The 24,752-nt window shown below is 38.8% G+C and overlaps 4 protein-coding genes across 8 annotated transcripts in view; 2 read left to right on the forward strand and 2 right to left on the reverse strand.

Moving 5' to 3' along the window:
• LOC134742316 (mediator of RNA polymerase II transcription subunit 13-like) overlaps nt 1–5,431 on the forward strand; it is a 154,206-nt gene extending 148,775 nt beyond the window's left edge. Inside the window, exons 28-29 of the mRNA XM_063675367.1 lie at nt 553–806; nt 1,228–5,431. Coding sequence (XP_063531437.1) covers nt 553–806; nt 1,228–1,360 — 387 coding nt within the window. The 3' untranslated portion in view covers nt 1,361–5,431. The remainder of the gene's footprint in view (nt 1–552; nt 807–1,227) is intronic.
• On the reverse strand, nt 5,425–7,999 carry LOC134741950 (uncharacterized). The gene is made up of 2 exons (XM_063674844.1): nt 7,817–7,999; nt 5,425–7,739 (listed from the first exon to the last, which is right to left on the reverse strand). The coding sequence occupies exons 1-2, from the start codon at nt 7,903–7,905 to the stop codon at nt 6,566–6,568; spliced, it is 1,263 nt and encodes a 420-aa protein (XP_063530914.1). The 5' UTR covers nt 7,906–7,999; the 3' UTR covers nt 5,425–6,565.
• Nucleotides 8,000–8,839: 840 nt separating this feature from the next.
• Nucleotides 8,840–11,939, forward strand: LOC134741961 (sesquipedalian-1). Its single transcript, XM_063674859.1, has 4 exons — nt 8,840–9,256; nt 9,560–9,748; nt 10,158–10,295; nt 11,311–11,939. Exons 1-4 carry the CDS (start codon nt 9,055–9,057, stop codon nt 11,466–11,468), a joined length of 687 nt encoding a protein of 228 aa, XP_063530929.1. The 5' UTR covers nt 8,840–9,054; the 3' UTR covers nt 11,469–11,939.
• A 23-nt stretch (nt 11,940–11,962) lies between these two features.
• Nucleotides 11,963–24,752, reverse strand: part of LOC134741936 (protein outspread) — a 427,618-nt gene continuing 414,828 nt past the window's right edge. For 2 of the 5 annotated variants that reach the window (XM_063674815.1, XM_063674813.1), the window contains exons 11-18: nt 23,996–24,218; nt 22,724–22,893; nt 21,760–21,930; nt 20,568–20,720; nt 19,648–19,732; nt 16,836–16,902; nt 14,814–14,924; nt 11,963–13,841 (exon numbers count right to left, since the gene is read on the reverse strand). In XM_063674815.1, coding sequence (XP_063530885.1) covers nt 13,747–13,841; nt 14,814–14,924; nt 16,836–16,902; nt 19,648–19,732; nt 20,568–20,720; nt 21,760–21,930; nt 22,724–22,893; nt 23,996–24,218 — 1,075 coding nt within the window. In that variant the 3' untranslated portion in view covers nt 11,963–13,746. Of the gene's footprint in view, nt 13,842–14,813; nt 14,925–16,835; nt 16,903–19,647; nt 19,733–20,567; nt 20,721–21,759; nt 21,931–22,723; nt 22,894–23,995; nt 24,237–24,752 lie in introns of all 5 variants that reach the window. The other 3 variants (XM_063674814.1, XM_063674811.1, XM_063674816.1) reach the window with 2 other exon arrangements.

A 24,752-nucleotide genomic window follows, 5' to 3' on the forward strand; every position in this document is an offset into this window, starting at 1 on the left:
GTGTTGGTGAGCGGATGATAAGGGTTTTGTAAGGGTATTTGGGCTACCGATTACTCAAATGTGGTAGCTTTATATAAGGGTTTTTAAAAGCAAAACAAAGGGTTTCGTCTGGCAAAGGGTATGGTGAGTTAAGCCTTATGCAATACCCTTATAAAACCCCGATAAGGGATAGCGGGCCGGTCCCTGGCGGCGGCCAATAAAGATGAACCGCAGCCAAATGTGCCGCAGGCGAGCTACGCCGTTAACGACAACCGTCCTCACTTCACACAGACGGTTTAACGTAACCCTTCAACTCCCATCATCGTGTCGTTGTATCGACAACTTTTCTGTTGACAATTCCTCCGTCTCCTATGGTTGTGATATCACCAAATTAGTAATCAAAAACGCCTGGGAGTTAAGAATCGATTACATCGAATTCGTATTAAAAACGTGCAACTTCCGCGGCGCGACTTGCGTGTGTTGAATTTCGGCCGCATCACGATCTCTGCTGAAGAAAAAGCCTTCCCTAAATCGTCATACGACTGTTTGTGTAACGCCTTATCCCATTTCCAGGAGCAAGTCGGCACCGTGCTGCAACAGCCACTAGCGCTCGGCTACATGGTGTCGACGGCGCCGCTGGACGCCATGCCGGCGTGGTGGTGGGCGGGCTGTCCGCACCTGCGCGACGCCTGCCCGCCCGCCTTCCTCAAGAACGCGCTGCACCTGCACACCGGCTCCGTGCAGGCCGCCGACGACTTCACCAGCCTCACGCAGCGCAGCTCGCACGTGCACCCGCTCGACAGCCAGGTCACCACTGACGTGCTCAGGTAAATACGTACTGCCTTTCCTCAAAAACGCCTTTTTCAAACTTTAAGTACATTAGATTTCAGCTGTCGAGGCGCATTGGTCAAAGCGAAGATATCGATAAACTAAAAATTGAGTTCGTAGTGCGGCTGCATTCTGGGTAACTAATCCTATGACGACCACAGCTAAAAAATAAGAATCTCCCTCTACTAACTACCGAATCTTTGCCACCGGTTGTCCCATATAGGTGATAATTTGCTTGCTATATATTTGCCCAGCTCAGAATGTATTTATTTTTTTGTTTTCGGAGTGGGAAATGCATTTACGCACCGTCCCCCCGGCCGCGGGAAGGCGGGAAGGGTAAAAAAAGCTCATAGAATGATGCTCAAAGTTCTTTAAAACTACAAATTAAAAACATGAATTAACCATATGTTAAAATTGCAGGTACGTGCTGGAAGGCTACAACGCGCTCTCATGGCTCGCCCTGGACGGCGAGACGCACGACCGGCGCTCATGCCTGCCGCTCCACGTACAGGTCCTCATGCAGCTCTACCACACCGCCGCCGCGCTCGGTTAACCCCATCCCGACTGCGAACACATTCGACAGTCTTTACAACTCGGCTCTCCTGACCATGACGCGTCCCCTCGCATAACACTCGGCCATCCTGACTGCGACGCGTCCTCGGCTAACACTCGGCCCTCCTGACAACCGCACGTCCTCGGGCGAGCGACTCGCGGCGCGGCCTTATTTATTCGAGACGGTCAGATAAGAGTACACTAATTTATTGCCCTAGTTAATTCGACATAGGATTTTTTCTATTGTAAATTGCTACCCTCGAAATGGCCGTTTAAGAATAGAATTCTAGACGACAGTACTTAGGTAAATTATACTATAGAGTAGATGCCGTCGACTCTGCGCGGCTGGACCTTGTTACGTTACACGCTGGGTTTAAAATCCACTGACAGATGCGATTTGATACGTAAGTTAGACCATTCGATTGTAAGATGTTGGTAAAGATTAAGAGTAAGTTGTTAACATCGGAGACGATGGGATTTTGGATCGATAGTAACAATTGGAAATCCAACTTTTCGTATTAGACATATACATTTATCGTTTTGACATTTTAACAAGTGGCATTTACTTCTTTTCGACTAAATTAAAAAAAAAGCTTGATTTAGCTTCCAATTGTTATAAACTTTCTAAAATCGGATTGTATAATAAAAGGCCAAGATAGTCACCTACTCGGGTAGCTTAAGTGTATTTATCATTCAACGCTTGTTACTTAGTGGTGATAGGAACAACCTGTATCAACATCATCCTGTACATTATTAAAAACCCAATTTTATATTTGACAAAATATCAGTGACCATTTACATGAGGTCAATTTGTGACCTAGTTAAGAATAACACCATTTTTAAACATTTTATTAAACGAAATCAATTTATAGCAAATATATTGCCTTTTTTAAACAACAGTGAGGTAGTTAATTGAAGTATTATCATAAAACAATTAAATTTTAACAAATCATTGTGACAGCTACCTATTTTAAAAGATAACTTGATATCATGAACTCTTTGGCATTCCCTAAAAACAACGCACAGACGCAAATTAAATAAGTTTTTGATTAATGACGAGTCAAAAGTGCTAGGTCCATGATTTAACTTATTAATACCTATCGTGTGTATTTAAAACATTCAATAGAAATGATCTTTACGGCCACCAGCAGGCGTTTATTTTTATACAAATAAACATAAACGCTGGTTGTATAAAATCTTTTCAATTCGGACAATTTCTAAGGGCATTTCATAATTGTCAAATCTTTCTTTGGAAACGAAACGCTTCCATTCTCAGTCTTTCATTTGGACTACTCTTCCGCGATCTCCTATCCATTTATTCATGAACCTCATTTTGAATAGCGTTCTATTTAGAAATCATAATAGATACTTTGTACTCATTATTTTATTGAATCACCGACGTATTTATGTACGTACAGAGTTGCTGCGATTGCTAAAGTAAACAATGTCGTTAAATTATAGCGTCAAAGAACCATGAAATTTCGAAAAAAGGTCATAGCATATCGCGACAGCTCCAAAAACTGGTTCTGGTATTCGGGTAATTTCGGAAATTGGATAAATCCCGAAAATCATTTAAAAATCACTCATATTTCGTTGTAATAAGAGTCCCTTTTCGGGATTATCCGCCACTTTTTAGTTTTTTTTTCTTTTCGTAATTACCCGAATGCACCTTATATAAAACTAAACTCTATCACTCTCCATATAATGTTTGACAATTTGTACACTTCATCGGTTATATCTTTGTTCATATGTTAATGAAAAAGCTGACCTATACATATTGCCAAGTTATGTTGCCGCTTCGCTGGCGCAATATTACAGGGTTCTATGTTTCACTTTTATCGAACTGAAATTTGAACTTTATCATAGTGACATTAAGTCGAATTTCAACTATCTTGAAAATGTAATAAGAACCCTGTAATATTGGGGCAGCGGCTTGTCGGTTCATCATATTCATGTAAAAACGTGGACATACTACCACTGACAAATACGATCTTAAAACCCAACGAAAGTTATTACAAACTAAGATACGAGAAACTTATTATAAGACGACCTTATCATATTGTATTAAGAATTAATATGGCTTGGTAACTGTGTTGTCTACGGTAAAAGTGAAAATAATGAATTATTTGTCGTAACGTTGACCGTAAGTTTAAATACCATTAGAATTATTCCGATAAAATGAGAGTGTATTGTTAATTCCTAAATTATTTCTCAGCCATAAAGTGTTTTTATTACAATTATAGCTTAACTACATTTAACTGTAGATTGTGGTTGGTAGTGTGTCCAGCCCAGGGCGTCATGTCACAAGTTATTTATTTATTACGGTTGTAATATTATTGCCAAGTTGCGTTGTTGTGCTATTTATGTATAATGTAATATATTTTTATTTTACGTTATTGTATTAAACCGGTATGAATTACCAAAGGAGTAGATACGTGTAGTTGTCTAGATAATTTTTTTACCACCACTATATTTTCTTGTATATTTTAAATCAAAAGGCGATCTTAATTTATTACTCGGATATTATTTTTATACGATTTATTTAAAATGAAATTATTTTGTGTAGTGTTTTCTAGTTGGTTCGCTCGGCTCGTTCGCGTAGTTAGAGAAACAGTTAGCGACAATTATATTAGACGAATTGACAGCGATGAGCGATCGACGCATGCGCATGTACTTGTACAGTTTTATACGAGGGAACAATGAGCTCAAGCCAGATCAAAAGCCGCGCCGCAAATTATACAGTTGTATAAACGTTCTCAGTAACTAATGTCACATTAAAATTTGTGCTATCATTACTATTTACATAGAGCGCCCTTAAGTGCCAATAGTTAAGGAACCGTTTATGCAATTGTTAGTAAATTTGATTGGTAGAAAATATCATTAGGTAGAATAGTACACACACTGGACGGTCATAAAGAAAGCCTTAGGTCGCGATTAGCGCGAAAATTACCAATCTAGGGCATTCTTTATTTGACCGCTCTCAGTGAGGTATTTAATGGTCTGCGGCGCGGCGATACATTCTAAACACAATTGCTAGTTGTATGTCTTATGAAGAAAAAACTCCGGTTAAACTAATTAGTAACACCAATAGGTTACGGTTAGATAGTACGAGAGCCCCTAGATAACGTTCGAGTAGCATTTGTATTATTTTAGACAGCGTCGTTTTCTAAAAATATAACGGGAGTCCTCGACCAATGGCTAGGTTGATTCGTCGAATCTCCAACAGTTTGGTAGTTATATGAAATTTTCTATTTTAATATAAAAATAAAGCTTAAGTATATAACGAGGTTTGCCGCGAACTGTAAATATGGACGGAGCGTGTGATTCACTTGTACTCATTTTTAATGTTGATTTTTATCATTTTATCGTATCGCTGCAGACTGTCGCGTGTGAAAGATCCTCTGTTTCATAATAAGCTGGAATCAAATCAATTCAGAACAGTGATTTTTGTTGCTTAGTACCTAATTATTGATGTTTTCGTGCGAGCTTCGCCGGCGGTGGGGGCGAGCGAGGGAGACAGCTTTAACCCGGCGGTCTCGCTCGCACCCGACGGGCGGCAGGCGCACGCGCCGCGCCCGCGACTAACTGAATTATGCCTAGTTGAATATAAAATGTTTTAAATGTGTTACAGCATTTGAGAATATTTAATGATGTTGTATATAGTTTATATTTTGTTTTGTATAACATTTTGTACATAGCGTGGGAGTAGTTATAGTACTATTGCCGCGGCGCACGTCTTGAAGGAACCACTCGTAATTTTTGTACAGTTGTTGAGCGAGATTTGTAGTTGAATGTATTATTTTTAAGAATTTTTGTTTTCGATCTTTTTTGTTATTGTGAATTGTCAATTTTTTTAGGGAAATGGGATTGTACTGTACATAGACCTCACCATTTTGTCATATATTAGGATAAGCGGTCAAATCTGATGATTGATGTGGAAATCAAATTTTCTAAATGGAGCAATCATTAGAAATTCGTAAAACAAAATTAGTGTAATACTTGATATTAATATAACTTTATAACTGTGAAAATAGGTAATAATAATTATGAATAAAATATTACGTATTTAAAAGCACTGTTTTATTTCGTCTACAAATATGCTATTTTATCCAACAATACTGCTTGCACTTATAAATTAAAAGTCTTAAATAATTTGTTCTCATCCTTCTTATGCATAATATTGTTTTCTCTAACAGCGTAAAATATCCTCAGCCTTACAAATAATTTCTTTAAATAATCAAGAGGAAAACACTGGCATGGTGTTTCAAACTCGAAGCTTAATATTTTCTTTAATACTTGATGTCCAATACTGTTTATTTTCACATCCTGTCTGCAATAATCTCTAAATCTCCTCTCTAATATCATTATAAAATCTGTGAAGTTTTGCGGAGGAACTAATTTACAATTTCGGATGTCAAGAGGCGCACTAGAGCGATACGGGGGTACATACTGCCGACTCGCTGGGCACCGGCTCAAGTAGTCTTGGAAAGTGTTGCATGAATGGTGGTCTATACATTTTAAGTACAGATATCTACAGACTGTCTCAAATTTCTTCTTATCAGGCAAAGCTAATCTGTAGTCTGTGGTGCCTACTTTGATTGCCTGATTGACAGGTTTGCCCACTGACAACAGAGCTTGGGGCCTAAATCCACATACTGAGTCAACTTTGCCATCCCCAATGGGTTTTTTCAGCATACTGTACATAAAACATTTTGAGAATCTTCTTTTAAATTGTCTAGTAGAACTCTTTTTGCCTTCACTCCTAGTCATTGCCAAAAACTTGTTATGGCAATTTTGACTAAGTCTGCTAGTAAGCAACATTTTTGCTCCTACCTTTTTTAATTCTCCAAACAATTGCATTACAGATATAATGGATATTTGAATATGTTCTATGAACTTGATACTTTTTGTAATGTCCTTTCCATCACTCTTTCTTATTATTTTCAAGTTTTGTAGTATGAATACAAATTTATTTAGGAATTTGCTTTGATATTTTTTATCTGAATATGCTCTCTTAAGAGGAGACATGGTTACATGAGTTTTAGAGTTCATCATGTCACATAAATTATGGAATTTCTTTGAAAATAGAGTATTATCATCGCCATCTGAGCAGGAACCTTTGACGTAGAAGTGACAGCTTTTAAGGTGACTTTCTACAGTTTTACGCAGCTTTCCTGTGTCATAAATATAGTAAATATTTTGATCATTAATTGAAAAATAAGTTTTTGCTGGTGTGACTTTGAGATTCCAGCATGTAGAATATTTCAGTCTTTGGGTCAGATACAAAAGCTCTCACATCTAAGCCAATATCTATAAGTAAGGTAATGATTTCCTCTACCCATATAGATATGTCAGGGGAATTTTCATGATGAGAAATAAAAGCATGGGCAATGGGCTGTGTCCATTTTTCTAGAATGCCTTGAGCTATAAATACTAAAGCATATTTTGCTGGCTCAATCTTCTGCACTCCATCTATCTCGTGGAATCCATCTACTTTATCTCTTGTTATATTGTAATACAAACTGGGTTTAAGAGGCATACTACTTATGGACAAACTGCAAATCTTTTCTCTGGCTGACATGTTTGCAACTTTTATTTTTAAAGCATTTATTAACTTGTTGTCAAATTTTGTACTTTTTGGTACAATTAGCTTTTTCAAAGCATCCATTTCTGGTAAGCCCATCATGTCTTTTAGCAAATTGTAGGAGTATGCACCAGAGAAATACAAGTTAAGAGCAAACATGTGAAATTTGTAGTTGTCTGCGTTATCTTTAATGTTCATTTGCCATTTGATGAGTTGCACCATGCCTTTAGTCAGGTTTTTGCTGCAACTTTGTATAAAATGCTCACTTGTATCAACTGGATCAAGCTTCCTTCTCCTTTTTGTGTCATCATCATGAGAGGTCTGGGTTTCCCTGGTGACTTTGATGACACTCTCACAGAACTGTGACATATCAGGAAAGCCAGTCAACTCAGGACTTGTGAAGTGCGTAGTTGAATGCTCGTCTATCTTTTCAACCTTAATATCATCTAGTGATACTTCCATCTCAGAAACAGGGTTATTATTATCACATTCTGATACAACAGCTGAATCCATATCTACATTTACAAAATTATCTGTTTTAACAGGCTTTTTACGATGGTTTATCTTTTTCCTGCCATCAGACGATTTATTCGTGAGAAGACCTTGGTTAACATGTTCTAAACACGGAAATGCGTCCTTTGTGAGACATTTTCGGCTCTTAGCTAGTCCTTCACATTTTTTAATGAAGCTATCTTGGAAATGTGCTTCGCAGATTCTGTGGTTGCCCCTTGATTTGTTGTCAATAAGTTTATCGAGTAAATCTAGACGATCGACCGCTTTCAGCCACTCGTATCTCCTGAAAACAATTACAATTTGAGTAAAATACTTTGTATAAATTAGTCGGTATCATTGATTTGATGTTTGTTTATTTACCTTTCTCTGTCACTAGGATAAATAAAGAAAGAGAGATTTTTATTCGCAGCAGAGGACTGCTTGCACACGGTACATATTTTACCAACCATTGAAACTGATAATTTCAAGCAAAATTAAATATTAGCAAAGCGAAGAAGGAAAAAACATTCCTCGCAAAAGTCGCAATGCCTACCTATTTGACCAGATTTGACTGACACAGTCATAGTCATAGTCATTGTCACAGTGACATTATCATTATGCTGTCATAATTAGTCACAACAGAATAAAGCTTGGCATTCATTATCCATGCCTATCCCTCGCCCGTACGAATCTAACGTTACGAGTCCTTACTCAAGCAATTCTTGTCAGTAGAAAAAGGCGGCAAATTTAAAAAACCGGCCAAGTGCTAGTCGGACTCGCGCACGAAGGGTTCCGTACCATCACGAAAAAAAACAGGAAAAAAAAATCACGTTTGTTGTATGGGAGCCCCAATTTAAATATTTATATTATTCTGTTTTTAGTATTTGTTGTTATAGTGGCAACATAAATACATCATCTGTGAAAATTTCAACTGTCTAGCTATCACGGTTCATGAGATACAGCCTGGTGACAGACGGACGGACAGACGGACAGTGGAGTCTTAGTAATAGGGTCCCGTTTTCACCCTTTGGGTACGGAACCCTAAAAATGTAGGCGCGCAGGGCTATCCCATAGAAAATCTGAATTTCGCTCCTTTTTCTACTGAGAAGAAATGCTTGACCAACTATAGTTGGTCAAACTGTCAGTAAATAAAACCAAAAAAAACTATACTCTTCCTTTTCTTTTGGGTGCTAGTACTAGTGTAAGACAAAGATTACGATTCTCTCTGTCTATGTTTGAAATGAGACAGTCCATGAACTACCTGTATAACTAACTTATTGCATGTCTTCACTTAGGATAATGAATGTCTTGCTTTATACATACTACATTATCAAGATATAACATGGTAACATCGGTATTTAAATGTCAAATGTCAAAGTTAATTTTATTTTATTTGCCACTTGCCAGTGGTAAACGCAAAACGCAATTGCTAATACTTTTCTTCTATAAAAATATTATTATCAACATTACCGACTATTGTAACTTTGTAAACTTACCGCTGAAATAACCGTGCACAACAAAGATTACAAATGATGTATTTGCATAATTAAATCGCTCGAAAGCGGTACCGTGGGCGTAAAAGCGTGTCTTATACGAATCAGCATAACTAAGTGTTGAAAATGAAGATTAACGAGAAGAATTTGTGTGCGTTCGCGTCGTCGGCGACGCCGGTGGACCGGGAGGGCTGGCTGGACATGCGGGAGGCGGGCAAGAGCTACACACGCCGCTGGTTCACGCTGAAAGGGAATCTATTATTTTACTTCGATAAGAAGGGGGATAAGGAGCCAGCGGGCGTTATTGTTCTTGAAGGATGCACTATTGGTATGTAACAAACTTACTTTCTCTAAAAATTAACTTAGGTAAAGAAGTTCTTTAACCGAATGTTTGGTCTCACAAAATAGGTACAAGTTCTTCCGTCATTGTGGTAAACTTGGATATTATGCCTGTAATAATTTTATTGCACGGCATGTTTCACAAAATAATCATGTTTTACTGTAACCAATGCAAGAATCGGTTGAAAAATGCTATCAGAGAAGAACATCTGGACATCCAAAAAAAATTTTTCCCAATCTGAAAGGGAGACTGTTTTGCTTCAGACAGTAAAAATAAATATCTTATCCTCAGAGCTAACAGAAGAAGAGGAAGCCTACAGCTTCAAGATCGTCTTCCAGTGTGAAGGTGGACGGACATTCTACCTGTGCACCAACTCGCAGGCCTCTATGGAGGCGTGGATGAAGGCTCTAGCCTGCGCCAGCTATGACTACATGAAACTCATGGTGGCGGAGCTACAGAGGCAGCTGGATGAAGCTGAAGGTATGAGTAGCTCAATTGGTTACGCTTGAGAATTAGGATTCTAATTCTAATTTTCTTAAATATTTTTTTAACATTTGCCTTTTCTCCGCGACTTGAATTATTTAACCAGCTATGGAACACACACACACACAAACACACACACACACACGCACATCTATGGTTTGGTAGGAATAGTGCTAATTTTCTTGAACGTCTGATTAAACACATATAGGATTGGTAGTTTAATGGGTTGACCTCACATGTTTGACATGTTTGATCCCGTCTAGTGTCAACTTATTGTAACTTATAAATATTACGGAAACATTATTTAGGTCTAGTTTCCCCTTTGGGTTGAAGGTTCAGATGGCAGTTGCTATTGTTAAAAAGTTGGATACAATTTGAAAGCACTAAAATTCCCTTTCGTCCACAGCGGAGGCAGCAGCAGAGGCCGCGGCGTTAGTAACCACTCCGACTGAAGAGCCACGCGCGCCGCCGCGGGGACAGAGATACAACCCCTTCAACAAGCTGCCAGAGAACGAGCCAAAGGCCGTACCGGGCAGCAGGCACCGTGAGTCATATTACATCCATAGCGGAGGCAGCTGCATGTTGCTCCACTTTCTCCATTATTTTATAACATGGTACAGTAAACTTATGATAAAGCGTGGTGACCTCATTGAAACATTCAAGATCATACACGATCATTATGACTTACCTGAACTAAAGGACCTGTTTGTTATGAGCGAGAATAATCGTCTAAGAGGCCACAGCTTAAAGATTATTAGAGTTCCCAGCACAAGCAATCCTAGGAAGCACTTTCTATCAAACCGCGTCGTACGCGAGTGGAATAAATTACCAGAAGCAGTGATATGTGCTCCTTCAGTGAACACCTTTAAAAACAGACTTGACAAACACTTAAAACAACTAACAAAATGAACACTAATAGACCTAATAGTAAAAAAAAAACAAGTGCAGTGATATACACGCATCAGCTTTCAGCTGCTAGTGTATTAAACAATATAATATAATAATAAATTAAATCAGTCATGAAAACAGGCTAACTTCTGAGTAATATTTAAAACTTTCGCATTTTGAACACATATTAAATCATATTTACAATCGGGTCTATCGCGAATTTATTTTGTTACCTTTATTTACCGACGTTTCGACACAGGTAAATAAATTCGCGATAGACCCGATTGTAAACGTGATTTAATATAACTTCTGTGTGTTAGGTACTTACATTTCAAACATGGCTGGCAAGCCGGGTTTTCTCTCATTTTCTAGGAATTAGGTAGATGTTGATTGCGGTTTAGTAGAGAATCACTGTTTACCAAGACATGTTTGGCCTCTTTCTTCCTCCCTGTTTGTCCATGGGGACACAAGCCTATTGTAACACAAGATTATCATTGTTATTGTCTCAAGTCAATGATCCTGATCATCTTTTTAACCCTATGACTGCTAAAGACGTGCAGTTTCAGCCCAATATCAACCTTCGTGCATGAGGTTCACGATGGCGTTCAAAGGGTTAATATTAATTAATTTATTAATTCATTTATATTTATTTATTCCTTTTCTATTTTCAGACAAAGAGAACCTCCGACCAGACATGTCTCGCAAGAAGGTTCCGTTCCGCGACATCCATACCGCCTTCGGTCGCAAAATCCTCTTAGACCGCAGCGAGTGGCGCGCCACGCTCGCTAAGCGACAGAATGTTGTGCAATCACCGCTTATACAGCTATAATATCGCGAAAAATGGAAGTTAAAAGGTTTTTATTCGTCTGCGATTTTAATAAAGTGTAGACGCTATTGAACTCGAGACTTCGCTTCGACATTCAGTGGCGCGCCACGCTGGCCAAGCGACAGACGGCTGTGGAATCACCGCTTATACAGCTGTAATATCGCGAAAAATAGAAAATGATCATTCGTCTGCGTGAAAAAACAGTTACGAAGACTTCGAGACTCTCACGCTTCGATATTCACACCACCTTTGAACGCAAGATGCTCACCGACTCGCAAGTATTAAAATGTTTCATTTGACAGGTCGACACTCGAGCGGACTATTTTGTAAAATCATTTTTATTATAATCTAAGCATTTTTATTTGTATTTATCATTTAATTACTATAAACCTTATTATGATTTTGATAAATATGCGCTCACTTGCCGATCAGTATTACAAGCGCTTTTTAAATTAGTTCCTATACCTGTGTAAATAACTATTTAAATGAAACAACGGTTGTATTAAGTAGTTTTATTTAAAAATCTTTGTTATGTAAACCAACACTTTACAACGTCAACTGAGACGGGGGAGAGACGCGACAGCGTCGCCGCGGCGACACGTCGACGACACGCTGACGACGCCGCGACAACACCGACGCGTGCGCAAGTAATTTTTCAGCCGCGTTCTTATCCTAAGTGCCGACAAGCGTTATACAATGCAATCAATTGTTTTGGTATTTCATTTCTTTATATAATTTAATGAAACTAGATAACATTGAGCAATACGATACATTAAAGGCCTGTTCACACCGGATCCGTGCGCGTTGTAATACAGATTTTTATGAGACACCGCTTGCACGACGTGTACGACGTACACGCCAACATTTTAACCCGCACGTGCACGTGCACGCACTCGCAGCCGGTGTGCTCTGGCCTTAAGACGCCTTATTCGACTTGGGACGCCCGACACGGACCGCGGGTGATACTATACACAACATGTGAGTCAAACGCGATGGAAGACAGTTTTCAAATGCCCAGTTCAGAAACATGGTAACAAACAAGTTTACACACAGGTTAGGGATAAACCGAAAATGTCAAACTTTAACGCTCTAAAATAACTTGTTAATGTGTAAAACAATATAATATGCCTCTATAAATATAATATAAGCAAAACGTGCCCGGCTCAAACTCCGTACATATATGTCCCACACTCACAACGCATACTCTAAACTATTTATAAAACTACAAAAAATAAACAAGGGACCGAACAGACACAGTGACACAATTCAACTTCATACAATTTCATAACTTTTTTAATGATTCAAAGCGGAAAGGCGAGCCACTGTGCCCGGAGCGCCCGAAAGTAAAAATGTCATAAATAAGAAATATTTGGTAACAATTCCTTAAAGATTAAATGGACAGGGAAACTGTGCACGAAAACAAATGGTTACAAAAGAATGGACTGTTAGTATTTACATAAGGTTACATTTTTACATCACTAACCAATCGGCTAAAACTAACTTAGAAATATCAAACTGAAGAAATCAGTCGCAAACAGTTCATGAAAAGAAAACGTACAAAAGAAAGAAATATACAGTTAGAGTTAACTAGAATTAGATAAAAACAATACTAACAAAGTAATATACATTTAATGTGGTGGGTGGGAGTTAAGAATCTGGCCACTTAAAGAGAAAATTATATTTGGTCATAACATAAAGATACACTAGGGCTAAATGTTGGGACAATATTGTGTTGGTCTAAATATAATAAAATGAATATAGTCATATCATAATTGATAACCACTGCGGACGTCTCTAACTTAAGTTACTTTGTAGTCCTAATTACAATTCAACGGTTACATTTGAATACACTGTCATGAAACACTCATAAATAATGTTAATAACGCTACTGTAAGTGTTGGCCGAACGTTAATTGCAATTAACCATTAACTAGTACAAATTGAACTGTAAACAGTAACGGACGGGTACAGTTTACGGTTCAATTTGTACTGGTTAATTGCAATTAACGTTCGCCCAACACTGGCTACTGTAATACTTAGTACATGTAATATTGCTATAACATATGGGATATACAAAGCAAAGTGGCCAGTGCTAGCGTGGTGGGTGAAGCGTCAATCTTTAAAGTTTTGAACTCTATGCGGAAGGCATAGGGCCCTTATTTCCGTGGACGAGTGAATTCGAAATGGACGCGTCGCGTTCTGTTTCTCTCATCGATGAAGATTGTACTCTATGTCGTTGGCATAGAGTCGTTGGCGGGGATCGACGAGGGAGAGAGCGCGCGCTATAGCTCGAAACGCTTCTTCCGCTCGGCCACCATTCCGACGAGCGGGGCGACGGTCGTGCGCTCGCGCACGGAGCAGCGACGCGTCCTCAGTTCTGAAACAAATTAATGAATAATGCTTAATTAAATGTACTCCAATGAAATAGGTATAGGTATCTGGAGGGTGTTATTAGCCCACTAAATTGCCTCGTGCTATCGAAGTTATGAATTTCTGGCAAGCTTAACATATAATATATCATTTATTCAGTAATAATCATACGTTGTCATTGGTACATACATTTTACTTTAAAAAAAGTTAAGAATAAAAAATACAGAATTCATAGATCTGCAAAAACTGCAATTCGTGTAAGACAGTAGTAGCGTACGAATGGCACGAAAAGAACTGTTGGTGGCAGCACAGAAGCCCCCTGCTTATTCGCGCGAAGTGTAAATATCAAGTTTAAGCTTCCAATGAGCCCACAAGATGGCAGACCCTCCAACGCGCGTGGCCCCTATAATTTGGGGTCTATTTCTCTTGACAACTGTCACCTGACAAAGTCCGTTGGGTAGAAATGACGGTATCCGTAAAATTATACTTGCTGGACCTGAAACGTACGATGAATTGTCAAATGACAATTGCCAGCGTGGTGGAGCCTGGAGCAACTTTAGATGTACCTACAGTCGACGTCAGATATGTTTACACGTTTGCGCCTTATTCCTTTGTAATACGAGTAAGGCGAAAAATGTAAACATATGGTGACGACCGGTCGGTAGTGACCCTGCCTGTGAAGCCGATGGTCCTGGATTCGAATCCTGGTAAGGGCATTTATTTGTGTGATGTGCCATTTTAGTGTAACTTTCTATTTATTAAATTAGATTTCAAAATATTGTACACAAATATTTGTTTCTGAGTCATGGGTGTTTTCTATATATGTATTTATATAAGTATGTATATCGTCGCCTAGCTTTGCTTAGTTTGAAGCTAGGTTGATATGTGTAAGATTACCCCTAATATTTTTTTTAATATGTTTAACCTAGATTGTACCTACACCTACAGGTATTTATATCACAATGTCAACTTTATATACCTGGACGGGCGACAGCTGCAGGTTTCTGGTAGCCTCTGTCTTCGCGAACTGTATCTTGGCGGGCCGCGTCGGCCGCGCCGCCTCCAGCAGCGGGCTGCTCCGGGACTTCCCCTGTTAATATGTCAATGTTGACGTTAAGATAAAAACGACAAGGAGAACGCTAGGTGACGTCAAAAACAAGGCTAATGCGACACTGACGCGTCACTCGCGAATCGCATGCACGCTGAATGCATGCTGTATATACATGGTAGCTAAAAAATAAAGCATTCCCGTTGCCAGGGAGGTTTTGGGATTATACTGAGCAACTTTTACTATGAAACCAACCACGAAATCGCGAAAAAAAAGTTACCCTCCCATAGAAAATGGACCAGTCTAAATGTATGAAACAGCCAATGTTTTTTTTCGCGATTTCGGGGTTAGTCCCATAGTAAAAGTTGCTCAATATAATCCAAAACCTCCCTGGCAACGGGAATGAACTTATTTTTTTACCACCCTGTATAATTGTATGCAAGCAGCATTTATAGAACCAATCATGAACTGATGCATTCGCCAGATCTGGACGCACCTTACGGTGATGTCAAGATTGCCAAGTCACAACATTGCCCGTACAAAAAATGTGGTTACTTGAGCAAATCGTTTAACTGTTTTTTTTTTTTTATCCTATCTGGCTTTTACTCCCCGCAATTTTGCACGGGGTGAATTTGCCAATGTCGGTTTTTGACTTTCACACGTGAGGAGAATGTTGACAACTGTTTTTTTGGTGAAATAATGGACTTTCAGAATTCAATATACGTAGAGTTAGCTCAAGTCTGCAACGATTTTGATAGCATACGCAGTGCAAGTGTTATTTGTACGTCATAATTTCATACAAGTTTGACGTTTAAATAACACTTGCACTGCGTGTGTTATCAAAATCGCTGCAGACTTTTCTTGGTCTGACTCTATTTATGTTCGGTTTTTGTTTTTGAATTAATAATCATCAATCAATATCTTGTTTGATTTTTATCAAGCTCGGGGCAATTTAACTGATTTAAGCATACTTCACGTTAAATAAAACTACGAAAACGGATTATATAAAGCGCGCTGTAAAGGGTTCGAAACGTCGGGATGTATTATAAATTCAATATACGCGATATAATCCGTTTTCATAGTTTTATTTCATGAGTAACTATCGCGGTAACCGAAGACAATATTATACTTCACGTTGTTAGATATTTAAAAAAATTATATTTAGATAGAAAACATGAAAACAAATCAAATTACAAAAGTCATTAGACTGCTACTAATCAGTTTCTCTATATCAATTAACGAGTAGTGAGAATACTTAAAACACACAGAATAAGCATAAAAATAATATATTTTAGCAGCTTTAATGTATTGTTATTTTTTGTGGCAGCAAAAGCAAATTAGTATTAGGCCAAACATGACTTGATATTAAACGCAACCAGCGTTAAATATATGATTGCAATTTTTATTTCATGCAAGGACTTTTTCACTTACGATCATTTCACTTCTGTAACTTATTTATTATAAGGTATATAAAAATATTTATAACTAAATAACTTAAATACGCAAACCAAATCAAATCTACAATACTAGGTGCTACAAAAAGTCACAAAATGTGAAACCTCTACCAATCCAATACACCTCAGAATTGTATTAGAATTGCGATCAACGCCATCTACCGGATTGTTTAATTCTTCTTTTATGTCATATGGCTGCCATCCACTAATATAAGATTTCCAAGTTTTCCAACACTTTTAGCCCGCCTTTTTGAGCATAAGAAAATATTCCCTCATCAACCACTTGACCGAGATCATAGTACCATCTCTTTCACTTGCTTCGTCTCTGAAAGTGTGAATGAGATGTTTTATGACCCCGGTCGAGAGTATTAGTTATAATTATGGCGGCAAAGAAAAAAACACAAAGACCCTGATAAGAGCGTCTTAGTCTCAGCCCACGATTTCAGTAAAAAATTACTCAACCGTCCACTAGATGGCGTTGCCCCCAAGTCTCATTTACCTGAGTTCCGCTGCCAGACGCCGGCCAGCTGCCGCAGGTGCTGCCACAGCGGCGCCTCCCGCCCATGCTGTTAGTGCACCCAATCAACCATAATGTTCTAACGATATCGACCGAACTGAACTATTCGCTATTTAAAAATTTAGAGCTTATTACATATATGCTAAATAAACTCTTGCAAATCGATCGTCACCAAATTGTATGACACAAATTTTACTTTGTTTGTTGTTTTTAGGGTTCCGTACCCAAAGGGTAAAAACGGGACCCTATTACTAAGACTTCACTGTCCGTCTGTCTGTCACCAGGCTGTATCTCATGAACCGTGATAGCTAGACAGTTGAAATTTTCACAGATGATGTATTTCTGTTGCCGCTATAACAACAAATACTAAAAAGTACGGAACCCTCGGTTGGCGAGTCCGACTCGCACTTGGCCGGTTTTTTAGTCTTGTGCGGCCACACGTTGACCCACCATTACCTGGCAAGTTGTAGCTGACGCTGACTGACTTTGACGTGTAAAAGTGTCAGTGCCAATATAAACATTACGTTTTCATAATAATTTGACATGACACTGTCACTATTATGTCTGTGCAGAGTTAGCTTCGTTTGACTCGTTTAAAAGTTTGGCCTCATGGAGACTGTATAAAGGAGCCAAATCTCTATGTATGAAAAGTGTCCATCAAAAAACAGTAATTAGGCGGCGCCACCATACACCGAAATACTACCAAAAACAACCTACGTAATTTGGTCGGGTTATTTGTTGCCTTATATGGTTCATGTTATACTCATGTCCCAGAGCCTAACTAGCGCCACCGGAGAGATTAGGAACTATTATTTAAAGCTTAACGCGGTCACTTTTACAATAATTCTGCCATAAGAGATTGCGATCCTTTCTATACCATCCATATTTGGCCTCATCTACAAAATAGTAGTTAAAATATTGTTTTGATAAAAAATGGTCATTAAAGTGGTACTTTTTGTAGGAACAGTAACATATACATACAAATTTTCGGTGACTCACGAGGTAAAAAAGATGGTTTTGCCGCGACCAGTACATGAGTCATAATGATCGTTTTGCAAAGTCGACATTAGTATATAGCTCGTGTCATATTGCGTAATGTTGCAAAATATTTAAAACAGTTCAATTCGGTCTGTAAAAGATGAAGGATAATTGAAATGCTTATATTTCCGATATTTACATAAGGGGTGCTAAGAATTGTTTCTCCATACAAAATACTCAAGAATTTTGAAATCCAAATAATGCAAAGAGCAAATCGAAATCGAATCGTAATGAAATACAATAAGATATAATTTGGCATGAAGGTTTGTGTGCAATGTCAAGCAAGCGTGGCGGTCTAATGTGTTGGCAGAACGTTAATTGCAATTAACCATTACAAACTGAACCGTAAACCGTAACGGACGGTTACAGTTTACGGTTCAATTTACTGGTTAATGGTTAATTGCATTAACGTTTCGGCCAACACTGCTCTATGGTATATGATCTATGAAAGCGCTATATAAGCCTGGCTGTTTAATTATGCTAATAGTGCCGTGGTCTCGTGAGGTGACGTGAGATTTCAATTACCTACTTTAAAAAGAATAGGTTCCTATTTAAATACAATAATGCTTTATGCGTCGTACATTAAAGCGGAAACTAATTAGAATTTTAGGTTTTGAACATAATTGTAGGTACAGCTAGTTGTAAATGAATGAATTCCATTCATAATGGGAATACGAGTATGCACTTTTTTTTTTCTGTTGACAGGTTGGCTAGACTCTCTAAACAAAAAATTTGGAAATTATAATTATACTCGGTCAAACCAATTTATCAGTCAGTAACCAGGAAAATTATACCATCCTTTTCTTTTGGGTGCTAGTACTAGTGAAAGACAAAGATAGTATGATTCTCTCTGTCTATGTTTGAAATGAGGCAGTCCTTTGATAAACTATATTAACAATTTTTCGATGTGTCAAAATGCCAATTTGACTTAACTACAAAGGTCAAAACAACAGATTTAATATATACGCTAGATGACGCAAATACCACGATTTGTATTGAAACCAAGCGTGCCGACTTTTTCATATAAAATTTACGCATAATATAATTTTAAAATTACTTGAAGCCTGACCAGTAATATATGATCATTGTCAAGAGGGCGCTGTTCATTCTCATGTATAGGGTGACAGTTCAGTATAGTATGAAAAAATTAGTTCCAGTGAAATTCCGCAACATGGCGCGTGATCATATATTCCTGGTCAGGCTTTATCTGTGATAGGAAATATGTTCTTGCCTTTGGGTGCCCGCAATTTTTGGGCTGTTGCAGTTAATTATCATGCAACGAAGCATTTTTTAAGTTTTCACGGACGTCCGGCTGCAACAACTGACGCGCGTGGACTGTAAAGAGCGACGGTCAACCTCGACGCTTGGTCGGGGTTCGGACACGCGAAGTAGATGCATTTGCGTCTTCTATGGTATATTTATTTCTGTGGTCAAAACCATGTCAAAACAATCACTTCTAAAAAAATAGGGATTGATTGGTAGCTAAGCTGGACTTCTTAAAGTCATTAAAGAGATCGTGGAGCAATATCAAGTATGTATACTCTATTGAAGTAGGTATAGTGCGAAGTGCGACATAAAATAGTAAAAATTAAATAAACTGTTGCCATGTTGTTAATTTACGTCAAAAATGTGACAGTTACGTAGAAAGTGGCGCCCTCATTAAATTTTCTACAATTTGTTGTCGGACTATACGTCTCACGTCACCTCGTGCAATGTGTAATTTCTGTAGATATGGAGTATGCAGTTGTGGACTTACCGCTCCGTCCTCGATGAGGTGCGGCAGCGCGTCGCCCTTCATCTCGCTGGCTTCCGACATTATGTGCGCGCGCAGCTGCTTGTTCCTGGAATTATTAATACATAATGTAAATATGTATAAAGGTACCTTGGGAACACAACACAAACATAACGTAATACGTCCAGGGACCGGCCCGCTATCCCTTATCGGGGTTTTATAAGGGTATTGCATAAGGCTTAACTCACCATACCCTTTGCCAGACGAAACCCTTTGTTTTGGTTTTAAAAACCCTTATATAAAGCTACCACATTTGAGTAATCGGTAGCCCAAATACCCTTACAAAACCCTTATCATCCGCTCACCAACACCTTGCATATTGCTTATAAGGGTTAGCCTTATAAAGGGCTTCCCTTTTAGCATATAAGCGTGCTAATTTAAGTCGTCTACCTTGTTCATAAAGCACACATTACTTCGAATCCGAGCGATCGTCGGCGGTGACGGCGGCGTTCTTTGACTAGGCAAGTATTTTCTTTCCTTTTCATACACTACCGTAGATATATACTAATCCTGTCTCTTTCACGCAAAGGGAAACCTTTATAAAAAGCGCTTAAAGATAAGGGTAACCCTTATTAAGAGCTAGCCTTATTTTTGGTTAGCTTTTCGGTAAGGGTTAGTCAAAGGTAAGGGTATGAATGGGCTTGCAGTTCAAAAGGGAAAGTCTTTCAATGTGTTAGCCGTGTTTAAGTGTCGCCCATTGAAAGGGTTTTATCGCGGAAAGGGTTGTCCGGTCCCTGAATACGTCAACCTATCCTAAAAAACATGCATTTTACTTTCCTCGTATTCGAAGTAGTGTTTAATTCGGGTGAAAGGCATCATTACAGACAAAATACCTCAGAAATGAGTGCCTCATCCCTTGGTTAATAATCTACTATTTTTCTCACCTAGCGTCGAGCTGCATGATGTGGTTGTGCGCGTGCGTAAGCTGCGCAGTGGCGGCCGCCAGCCTGTCCTCCAGCGCCGCGGATTCGACGCACTTGACTGAGTACTTCTCGCTCAGCGACAGGATCTCTCGCTTTATCTCCTCCATTTCTTGCCTATAAAACAAACGAAGGTTAATATCGAATAGACTACCTAGTTTGCTTTAGATGAGTTATTAGGTGTTTTATGCTTTAACCTCCTGCGGCCCAGCCATAAAATTTAAAATAGGCTACTGAAATTTGAACCCATAATGTAGGAAATTGAGTAGATTTGGTTTTGTTTGAAAATTGAAAGAAATATAAGAACTGTTCCAATTGAATATGATTTAAATTTAATTGAACTATGTATGTAATATATAGGACCGTTGAGCTTTGATAAGCGAGATCAAGACATTTGAATATAATAATATTAATAAAGATATTCTATTCTGTTCTATTCTTGGACCGTAGGCTCGAAGTCGAAAATTGTTAAGTTCAGTAATTTTCTGAATACCTCAACAAGTTCGGCTAATTATTTTTTTCAGTGTGGTGTCGGTCGAGACTCTTCGCTATGAGACCGTTGACACGACTATCGGGACAATGATCGTCGAATCAACATCCCACATGGCGGTATCACGTAAGCCGAGGTACTTTGTACTTGCTGGACTTGATAGGACTATTATCCTCCTTAGGACTTTGTCTGAACGCCTAGATTGCCGCCTCACAAAATACTGGGTAGAGGTGGTGATAGGCAGGGTTAAATAACCCATCTTGTCTCGTGTTCCTAAGCTCCATGCTCCTATGCATTAGTGTTAATGCAATATGAATGACATTTAACCAAAGCTTTGTTTATTATCATAATTTATTTAGCAATTTCCTAGTTCAATAATGTATTATTTGTAAATAGTTCAGTACCTAGTATTAAGATTGTTGCGGTGCCCTAACGGGATATCATGTACCTACTTCAAAATGTTTTGTACTATCCTCTGTAATGAACATGATCGCAATAAAGATATATGAAATATGAAATAACAGTTTTAAATTGTAAGTGTGTTTATATAAGTACTAATATAGTGTGTAAGTTTCTTTTAGTGTAGTTACTAACAACAATATGGATCTCCTGGTCTGAATTAAACGAATTTTATTTCTATTTTTATTATTATTATAGGACGCTTACTGATGGCGAGTACTAAGTTGCGACAGCTCGCCGTGTTGGCCGCGGCTCAGGAACTCCGCTTTGAACTTGTCCACTTCTCTTCGGACCTCGTTTTCATGCGCCTTGCGCATCGCGTCGAGTGCGGCGAGGGTAGCGCGCGTTTCTTCTGCCAACGCTTGTTCTTTATCCAGCCTGAAATTGGGAATAATATTTATTCAATTTTTTTTTTGGTTAAGAGCAACGCACGGATTGCGGAGGTTGCGGGTTCAAATCCTGCCGGAAGTGTAACTTTTTCCATTTTTTCCTTTAATATAAAATTTATAATATTTATTATTATACATACTACAAGGTACAGTCAAGTGTAAAAATATGGGTGCACTCATTTTTTTTATGATATAGGAGGCAAACGAGCAGACGGATCACCTGATGGTAAGCGATTACCGCAGCCATGGACACCCGCAACACCAGAGTGCAACGCTTTTTCTAGAAGGTTTGAAGGTCGTATCTGTCCGGAAATACCGCAGGTTCGACAGTTCATTCCACAGTTTAGCTGTGCGAGGCAGGAAGTACTCATACTCAAAAATGTGTCCCATACATAACTCTTATGTCAGCGAATTAAGAGCTATGGGACATATTTTTGAGTAAGTTGTATGCACCCATATTTTTACACTTGACTGTACATGGAACTATTTGATATGCTGAAAGTTTGCACGTTTGTCAGATAATTGTAACAAAGTTGTGCCTCTTTATAGCCTTGAGATGACATGAAAGTGAACAGATTAATTTACGGTTCGATGTATGAAATTATAAGCAAACACCGATCATTAGCGGAATTAAAATATAAATATTATTAGTAGGTACATACCGACAAACGGCAAGAAAGAAAGCGTGTCTTATGTACGTCGGAAAATTCCCAGCAAGTTTTTGTTGCACTTTAAATGGCAACGCTATCTATCGGGTAATATGCACACTACTTCCTACTTACCTGAGCTGTTCGCGTTCAGCGCGGTGCTTCTCCTCCATCTCTCGCACGATGCGGCGGTGCGAGCTCTCCATAGCGAGCAGACCTTTCTCGCACAGGGCGCGCAGTTGCTCGATCTCCTGTTGGTAGCGCACGCGCAGCCCGTCGCCGTGGACGTCCGCTGACACTGCGTTCTGAAAGTGTAAAGGCGAAGATGAAGATAAAGATAAGATACATTTTATTTAATTGAAAAAAAATCAAAATTAAGACAATTACAAATATGGTGCAGACAGTCAACATAAGCAAAAATATATAGATCAGAAAATTTTTAGACTAATATTAACGACAATGCGGAGTCATAAATAATTGTATTGTAAATACTCCAAAATTACCCTATTTCAATTGAAATCGAAAAAAGTACCGGTAACCAATTGTAAGTTAAAAAACTCGAAACTTTTGAAAAGCATTTTAAAATATCGTCGACCTCTAATCTATAGTAGAGTCCACGCTATATTTACGGATGAGGTTTTAACCAGGGACCGGACAACCCTTTCCGCGATAAAACCCTTTCAATGGGCGACACTTAAACAAGGCTAACACATTGAAAGACTTTCCCTTTTGAACTGCAAGCCCATTCATACCCTTACCTTTGACTAACCCTTACCGAAAAGCTAACCAAAAATAAGGCTAGCTCTTAATAAGGGTTACCCTTATCTTTAAGCGCTTTTTATAAAGGTTTCCCTTTGCGTGAAAGAGACAGGATTAGTATATATCTACGGTAGTGTATGAAAAGGAAAGAAAATACGTGCCTAGTCGAAGAACGCCGCCGTCGCCGCCGACGATCGCTCGGATTCGAAGTAATGTGTGCTTTATGAACAAGGTAGACGACTTAAATTAGCACGCTTATATGCTAAAAGGGAAACCCTTTATAAGGCTAACCCTTATAAGCAATATGCAAGGTGTTGGTGAGCGGATGATAAGGGTTTTTTAAGGGTATTTGGGCTACCGATTACTCAAATGTGGTAGCTTTATATAAGGGTTTTTAAAAGCAAAACAAAGGGTTTCGTCTGGCAAAGGGTATGGTGAGTTAAGCCTTATGCCCTTATAAAACCCCGATAAGGGATAGTGGGCCGGTCCCTGGTTTTAACACTGTTTAACATTGTCTGATATTTTTTAAGTTTAGAGTATCGAATTAATTTAGTCAGTATTAGGAATCACTAATAAATAATATCATTGATTGCAGGTATGTGTTTACCATGTCTTAAAGTAAAAAATAGGTAACAAAAGTTGACTTACTTGATTAGTGACCTGGTAAGCCGCGCGCAAGCTATCCAACTGCGCGCTGTACTCCGAGTCCAGGGCGGCGAGCCGTCTCTGCAGCGTGCGCGCGCGCTCCCGCAGCGCGCCGCGCTCACGCTCGTGTTGCGCGAGTAGCGCTGCGCGAGCGCGGCGAGCGGCCGCTAGCGCGCCGGCTTGCTGTGCGCGTGCGCTCTCGCCGCGTGCGCGCTCGGCCTGCAGCCTGACACACGAGCACGCGCTATTAGTGTTAGAAGATAGGAAGGAAGGTTACTCATGGTACATAGAGAGAGTGGTGTCCTTCGACTCGCATATTTTTTGAAGAAAAAGGATGAATAAAAAAAAAACTTTCACGTCTCTTGCTTGTAAAGTTAAAAGACATAAAATCGCATTTTAAGCTCTAGTTTTTTAATTTTAAGATATCATATATATTTAATATATTAATAACGGGTCACTCACGTATTTTAAGTCGAAAAACGCTCGACATGTTTCACTCCGTACCGAGGAACACATCGAACATAGCCGTAACATGTCGAGCGTTTTTCGACTTAAAATACGTGAGTGACTCGTTACTAATATATTTAATATGTCTGTGTCTCACGGAAGTTTTGTTGTTTTTAAGATATCGACGTGTAAACTTTACTTTAAGTTAATAAATAAAGAATCTGAATTTGAATCTGAATCTGAATGCATAAAGTAAAAGTGCATCTATTAGGACCCTTATTGACTTAGCAATAAAGTCCAAAATAATAGGGTC

The sequence above is a fragment of the Cydia strobilella genome, chromosome 6 (assembly GCF_947568885.1).
Source record: "Cydia strobilella chromosome 6, ilCydStro3.1, whole genome shotgun sequence".
In the NCBI taxonomy this organism is placed as follows: Eukaryota; Metazoa; Arthropoda; class Insecta; order Lepidoptera; family Tortricidae; genus Cydia; species Cydia strobilella.